Here is a 7,346-nt window from a genome sequence, read left to right as displayed (position 1 = left end):
ATAAGTTTAATCTGGGGCATCTGCCGAAAAATACGTGATATAGTTAAGCATGACAAAGTACAATATGTATAATTAATCTAATTGGAAAGTAACAGAAAACAAGCAAGGTGCCCTCATCCAATTCGGAGAAACCGGACCGGCGGCGGAGCTCGTTGCCTAGCAGCGGGAGCTTTTCTCTGATTGGCTTAAACATTTTTTAAAACACCAGTGCAAGCACCTGAGCGAGCAGCAGTGAGCGGAAGTGCGCGCGACAGTGGGGAGTCTCCTTTATACTAACCTACTTGGGGAGTCGGATTCTGCAGCTGCATGTTATTATAATCCAGCCTAAATGTTTGCTTCTGACTATCGGACGGCATCCGATTGAGCCAGAAGATGGACATTCCCGAATCCTGGTTTAAATCTCAACGAAATAAAAGTTAAAGGTAACTTTTCTTTGTAAATTGGTGTATTCTAGACACACTTCTTATTTGGCAGCTTAGACATTAGGTTGCCCAAAAACTTTAATTTTATAGATCTACCTTTTTGTAATTAAGGAAATTAATGCTATTTATATATAAATTTAGAGATAGAGGTACGGATGTATTTGACTGCTAGTGGTTATAGGTGGGTATAGGAAATGGATGGAAGATTTATATAATGACTCAAAAACGGTTTCACTATAAATAAAGAATCCTTGTCTAAATATTTTTAATATATTGTAGTATATTTTAATGTGTTATGTTGGTAAAATAACCAAAGATTTAAGATTAGCAACCAGGACATTATCAGGGATATTACAGTTTAAAGACAAATTATTATTATTATTCCAGGATTATTTATTGTGTGCGTGTGTGTGAATTATGTTTATATTAATTGCGAGGAGCAAACGTCCCCCACAATGTAATAGAAACCTTATTTTTATGTTTTTATGTTTATGTCATTTTTCAGGTGTCACAATGTATGAATGCAATCAAAAAAGTAAAAAATAGCAATAGTCTCATATTTTGTTTGGTTAATAATCATTAAAGTCGTCATGTTAGGATTAGAGTTTTCCTCCTATAGTAATGAATGGAGAGTCCCCACAAAGATATAATTACAACCCTGTTTGTGAGAGTATGTTTGTGGATTAGGTTTATATTACATTGTACCTCACAATGTGATAAAAACCCGTTATGTGAACCTGAAAAATGGTCCCCACAAAGATCTATGAATGCAAGCAAAAAACTAAAATTGCCAGAAGTCTTGTATTTTGTTTGGTTACTCATGGTTAAGGTTAGGGCTGGGTAGGGGTTAAGGTCGTCATGTTGGGATTAGAATTTTCCTCATAGAAATGAATGGAGAGTCCCCACAAAGATAATTACAGACCTGGGTGTCTGTGTGTGTGTATGTGTCTGTGTGTGTGTGTGTGTGTCTCTGTGTGTGTGTCTGTGTCTGTGTATGGTATATATGACGCTAAAGACTATCGTTATGTTCCATTTCCACTAACCTTAGTACACTTATTTTAAATTAACCTGTTTGAATAGATTATGCTAAGCACTTCTGGACTAACCACAGTTTCATTAATTTGACTTTGCACTATTTCTGTTTTGAGCATGTTGTTCTCCTGCGTAGATCAAGCAAACACAGCCTTATAAGAGATACATACAATGATATAAAAATGTGTGATTAAAAAGCACATATTGTAACTTTGGAATTATTTGAAATTGTAATTGGTTGAATAGAATGAGTTAAACAGTCTGATCATATTGGGCAGTAGATGGTGTAGTGCTTACAGACCTTATTCATTATTTTCCTTGCATGTTGTATGTGTGACGCCACTGTTATTCTCAAGGTCTTTGTTCTTAGACTGGAATTTATGAATTGAAGCAGGTCAGTGGTCACTTTTAAAAACAGTGATTGAAACTAGCAGAGGGGGATAAAAGACAAAGGCAAAGAGCTTTACTGTGCATTGAATTTGCTACTGAGTGAAATTCATGATGCACCTGGATCAAAGGTGCAGGCACTAAACCACATGACCTCATCTCAACTTTCCCGTTTCATTCTGCCTCCACTGGTACCGGCTTTATCCTGCACCAACTGATCTTATTAAATATGCAGGTCCTGAAATTACCACCATGACAACGTCATATAGTGAAACTTTCCAAAGGGAATTAATGATCACAAGAATAGTACCATTTGTTCTATTAATCAAGTAGAGCTAAAATATTTAAATCTTGACAAGAGTTTTGAAGAACTGGAACATGCCTACAATCCTGCGTTTCCCCTTCTGTGCTCGATGTTTGATGAGCGATTTACAAAAAGCTGGGAAATCGCCAATTCATTCAGTCGGGTATTCTTCCTGTTGGCAGGGATTCTGTTACGAGACAGAAAGGAATTATTACCGATTCCCTACAGCAGAAACTTCATCATGCACATATACATGGAATGATCCCGCATTTATCCAGTAATTCGCAGAAATATTTTCGGAGTGCTTCTTATTAATTATATAATAATTTTTAGTTAAATTTTAAGTAGCTGCTTCATATTAACATGTTTCCAAATCTTATTATTAAAGGTATATTTAATATAACTGTTAGCCTTGCGTATAATAAGGAAAACAACATCTAACATTTTTTGCACACAAAAATATTTTATAGGTGTCTGGAAATAAAAATAGATTAACAAAACTTGTTGTTGCATCTCACAGGCTGAGCACCTCTATGAGACGAAATCATACTGAACGCTGTAACTGCCCTCTTATTGATCACTGATCACCCCCCCCCCCCCCAGGTCCAACATGGCCAATTGCGCCTCAACGCCCGTTGAGTTCTTTGGCGACCACAACTCCTTGCTGTCCCTGGAGTCCAGTGTCTTCTTCAGCGAGGTGCCTCCACAAGCAGGCGACGACCCTCTGGATGTCTTCGTCATCAACGTGGGCGGCAGCCGCTACATCCTGTCCCAGGAGCTGCTCTCCTTGTTCCCGGAGACCCGGCTCGGCAAGCTGGCCCGGTCCACACGTGACTCCGCCCTGGACCTGTGTGATGACGCCGACTTCCTGGAGAACGAGTTCTTCTTCGACAGGAACTCGCAGACTTTCCAGTACATCATGAACTATTACAAGACGGGCCGGCTGCACGTGATGGAGGAGTTGTGCGCTATGTCCTTCCTGCAGGAGATCGAGTACTGGGGCATAGATGAGCTCAGCATTGATTCTTGCTGCCGGGAAAAGTACTATCGCAGGAAGGAGATGAAGGAGACGCTGGACGTCAGCCGGGACGCTGAGGTGATGGAGAGCAAGGAGGAGGACTTCTCTGGGGTGGTGTGTGAAGGCCTCAGACAGAGGCTGTGGAACATCATGGAGAAGCCAGATTCCTCAGCGGCAGCCAAGACGTTTGGGATGCTGTCCATCTTCTTCGTGGTGGTGTCCATCGGCAACATGGCGCTGGTCTCCCTGGAGGTCGGCATCGTGGCGCCCCCTCTGTTGGACACGCTGGAGTACATCTGCATCGTGTGGTTCACTGGGGAGCTGGCGCTGCGCTTTGCCTGCGTGAGGGACAAATGCCGATTTAGTCGGAGCGTCATCAACATCATCGACCTGCTGGCCATCCTGCCCTTCTACGTGACGCTGGCGGTGGAGAACCTGCACGGCGGCTCCACCGAGCTGGAGAACGTGGGCCGCGTGGTGCAGGTCCTGCGACTGATGAGGTCATTCCGGATGCTCAAACTGGGCCGACATTCCACAGGTAACACCAGCTAAACATGGGAGAGTCATTCTGGGAAAGAGGCTATTGCCAGGTGGCCAAATGCAGGACAAACGGCTGTAAAATGCCCTAAATTCGAATCCCTCTAGGTCATCACTTAAACACAGAACCAGGGACCAATAAGTCTTAGCAGTTTCATTAATTAAAAGATGACAGGTACCGTACTCTCCCATAATAAAAAAGTACGTTGAATAACAGAACATCTATGATCATTACAGTTAATTATTTAAATACATGTATAAGTGTATAAAGGTGCACTAACACCATAATTCAGTGTACCTCCTGAAATCTAGGCAAAAAAAGGTTTTTATTTTCTCTTAATATTGATTAAAATTTTAATCATTGATTAAAAATGTTGGCAAGGTCACACCCCATGTGTGATGTCATCTTAGAGTCCTAACTGTTCTCTGTAAGGAACAACAGGGCTTAACAGAGTGGAACGAATAGTATTGGAGATACGAGCAAAAACACAACGTCCTCTACAGAGGAGAAAAATGAACTGCTGGATCTCAGGAGGACAGAAGTCTGCGTGAAGGGGGCTGTGTCAATATAACAAACTCCATTGATGATACACCCCCAAACCTCAGACCCAGACCTGTCACAGGAGGCCCCTTCCTGGCTTCTCTTATTGGAGCGTGTTAGTATCAGCATTTCCCATGTGGATCTCTAAGTGAGCTGGTCCACATAAAAAAAGTGTCTCTGTCCTCTGTCACTGGCTTTAATCTTCAAAGTTTTGGAGCAAAAATGTGTTTATGGGAGTCTGGGGCAAAATCTTTTAAATAATTAAGCAAAATGGATACTGCAGACCCAGCCAGGGACTGACATTCTGAAATGATGCTGTTTGGGTTTTTTAGTTTAAGATGGATGGATGGATGGATGGACAGATGGACGGATGGAAGCATTTCATTTGGCAACATTGTTTTTTTTTCCTTTTAACATGTTTTGATAACGTTATCTTTTATAAAAGTAGTTGCCAGAGCTGTCTGACCTGGTGTATGTGCTTATTTCTGTGTTAATGGCTTTGCCTTTCTGCTTAACTTCTTTTCTCTGCTTATTTCATCACTTTCACACATTCTTCAGAAGACACCACGACAAAATGACTGGTCACCGTGCCCTCAGTTAATTGCAGTAGCGGGGGAGGGCACTACCACCCTGAATTGGAAGAAGGAAATTAAATGTCCCCCCAAAAATCACTGTGGGTGAAAGAACAACAGTTTGCAGTATGGAAATAGTGGTTCAGAACAAGAAGGGCCAATAGCGACCAACTGGACTCCTGTCACTAAACATATATGCTTGTATGTGTCTCTGGTTTCAGTTTTTTAATAGTGACTTTACCTGCTTTGCTGGCACAAAGCAGCAATGTCACACAGCGCTGAGTGAATCTGACAAATGTACAAAAGTGTCACTTTCTGCCATAAACAATATTCGGCGTGTTTTGAGGACAGTGATCTGGTGTCTGTGACCTGTTCCTGCTGCTCCTCCTTAGGCCTGAAGTCCTTGGGTATGACCATCGCCCAGTGCTACGAGGAGGTCGGGCTGCTCATGCTCTTCCTGTCTGTGGGGATCTCCATCTTCGCCACGGTGGAGTACGCAGTGGAGCACGACGCTCCCGGCACCACCTTCACCAACGTGCCCTGCGCCTGGTGGTGGGCCACCACCTCCATGACCACGGTGGGGTACGGGGACATCCGGCCGGACACCACGCTGGGCAAGGTCATCGCGTTCCTCTGCATCCTGTCCGGCATCCTGATCCTGGCGCTGCCCATCGCCATCATCAATGACCGCTTCTCGGCCTGCTACTTCACGCTGAAGATGAAGGAGGCGGCGCTGCGGCACAGCGAGGCGCTGAAGAGGCTTGCGCGGAGCTCCGCCTCCGAGAGCGCGCCGGGACTCAACCTGCGCGACGCTTATGCCCGCAGCGTGGTGGAGATGCTGCGGCTGCAGGGCCGCGAGAGGGCCAGCACGCGCAGCTCCGGTGGCGGGGGCGAGGAGGCGTGGTGACGGAGACGCGGTGGGGCAGGGCGGGCACAGCTGTGGTGCCACACGGCGGTCAAGGACACAGACACATCCTGGTAACCGGGACACTGCAGGTGGGGCTGACTGTTGTACCCTTGAGCGATGTACTTAACCCAGTTTACTCCAGGAAAAAGTTCAGCTGTATAAATGGGTAAAATGGAATGTTGTATTGGGCATGTCTGTCAGCTTATTATTATTATTATTATTATTATTATTATTATTATTATTGTAAGTACATAAGACATAGTCTAACCCATTGGAAAGCGGTGAGTGCTTTTCTTTTCAGCTTTAACTATATTTATCGTTTTACCCTTAATGTTAGTGCCAAAGCAGCAGTATTGAGGCTAATAACATGCAGTTAAACTAACTGGGGTCTCTGTATCGTCTGCAGCGTATGGGTATATGAGTGTATGTGACCTGTGACGGAGTACCACCCACCATAGGGGGGGTACCCCAGCATTATGCTGCCTGGGATGGGCTCCAGGCCTCCCCCCCCACTTCCCATTATCCTGGGGATAAGTGGTTAGACGATGGGTGGGGGTGGCCCTTAGTTCCACGCTAATATTTATAGCATATTATTTTATCACCTGCAATGTTACACAGCAATATGAAGCTGCAGTGTGTTTTGTCACTTATCGTCTGTCCTGTAACTGTCAGCAGAATGTGCCCTGTAACTGTTAGCAGAACGTGCCCTGTAACTGTCAGCAGAACGTGCCCTGTAACTGTCAGCAGAACGTGCCCTGTAACTGTCAGCAGAATGTGCCCTGTAACTGTCAGCAGAATGTGTCCTGTAACTGTAAGCAGAATGTGCCCTGTAACTGTCAGCAGAATGTGCCCTGTAACTGTCAGCAGAATGTGCCCTGTAACTGTCAGCAGAATGTGCCCTGTAACTGTCAGCAGAATGTGCCCTGTAACTGTCAGCAGAATGTGTCCTGTAGTTCTGTCCGTTGATACTCAAGCCTTCTGTGCTTTAAGCTGGTGAGACCTTATTTAAGTGATGTGCCTTGTGTGTCCTCACTAGGTGTGGGCTGGTCTCAGAAGGTCACCGGGACCTTCGCTTCTGAGCCAAGATGTACATAGAAATGAGTCCATCCAGGCCTGAGTACCTTCTAAGTGCGACTCAATGACTGTTTTAACATCTTGTACTTTGGACAAGATGGCCTCAGTGAAATCAATGAATGTGCTGCTGACTGACTGCCTGGATGTGGGGTTGTGCTATCAGCATGCTGACAGGGAGGCCTGCTGTATGAGCCATTTCTCCCTGAGAATCCTAATAAGCCATTTGAAATACCGTATCTTCATTATTGCAAAAACAGTTCCATTATGGTAATAGAAACACCCCCATTAACTGACCTAGTTATCCACTGGCGGAATATATTCAGAGTGGGGCAAAATATGTTTGTAAATTAAATCGCACTGTTTTCTCTAGGTAAGAATTGTTGTTATCCTCTCTCTTAGGTGATTGTCCTTTTTCTGTACAAGTAGTCTATAATTTTTTTCTGAGATTCTAAACAATAAAATATTGTTTTCTGGGGTTTCCGGTGTTGACGGCTTTCATGCTGTATTCTGGGTTTCAGTTACATTTAACCTCACATGCAGAGTGGATTGATT

At 44.1% G+C, this 7,346-nt stretch overlaps 1 protein-coding gene across 2 annotated transcripts; it reads left to right on the top strand.

Moving 5' to 3' along the window:
• Positions 1-242: 242 nt before the first annotated feature.
• Positions 243-6,964, top strand: kcnv1 (potassium voltage-gated channel modifier subfamily V member 1). 2 transcript variants are annotated; one of them, XR_002836285.2, is made up of 4 exons: positions 243-422; positions 2,749-3,701; positions 5,206-5,809; positions 6,757-6,964. XR_002836285.2 is itself a non-coding variant. In XM_023796487.2 (3 exons), exons 2-3 carry the CDS (start codon positions 2,756-2,758, stop codon positions 5,718-5,720), a joined length of 1,461 nt encoding a protein of 486 aa, XP_023652255.1. In that variant the 5' UTR covers positions 243-422; positions 2,749-2,755; the 3' UTR covers positions 5,721-5,945. The 2 variants fall into 2 exon arrangements, 1 of the variants encoding a protein (XP_023652255.1); XM_023796487.2 differs by lacking the exon at positions 6,757-6,964 and having other exon boundaries at positions 5,206-5,945.
• The last annotated feature ends 382 nt before the right edge of the window (positions 6,965-7,346 follow it).

The sequence above is a fragment of the Paramormyrops kingsleyae genome, chromosome 9 (genome assembly GCF_048594095.1).
Source record: "Paramormyrops kingsleyae isolate MSU_618 chromosome 9, PKINGS_0.4, whole genome shotgun sequence".
Lineage (NCBI taxonomy): Eukaryota > Metazoa > Chordata > Actinopteri > Osteoglossiformes > Mormyridae > Paramormyrops > Paramormyrops kingsleyae.
This window is presented reverse-complemented; position numbering and strand designations above follow the sequence as displayed.

What these genes read in the sequence shown, in the direction of transcription:
- kcnv1 (XM_023796487.2), top strand. Translation starts at nt 2,756, where the DNA reads ATGGCCAATTGCGCCTCAACGCCCGTTGAGTTCTTTGGCGACCACAAC. An exon ending in ACTGGGCCGACATTCCACAG is followed by an intron (nt 3,702 to 5,205) that starts GTAACACCAGCT and finishes GCTCCTCCTTAG; the next exon opens with GCCTGAAGTCCTTGGGTATG.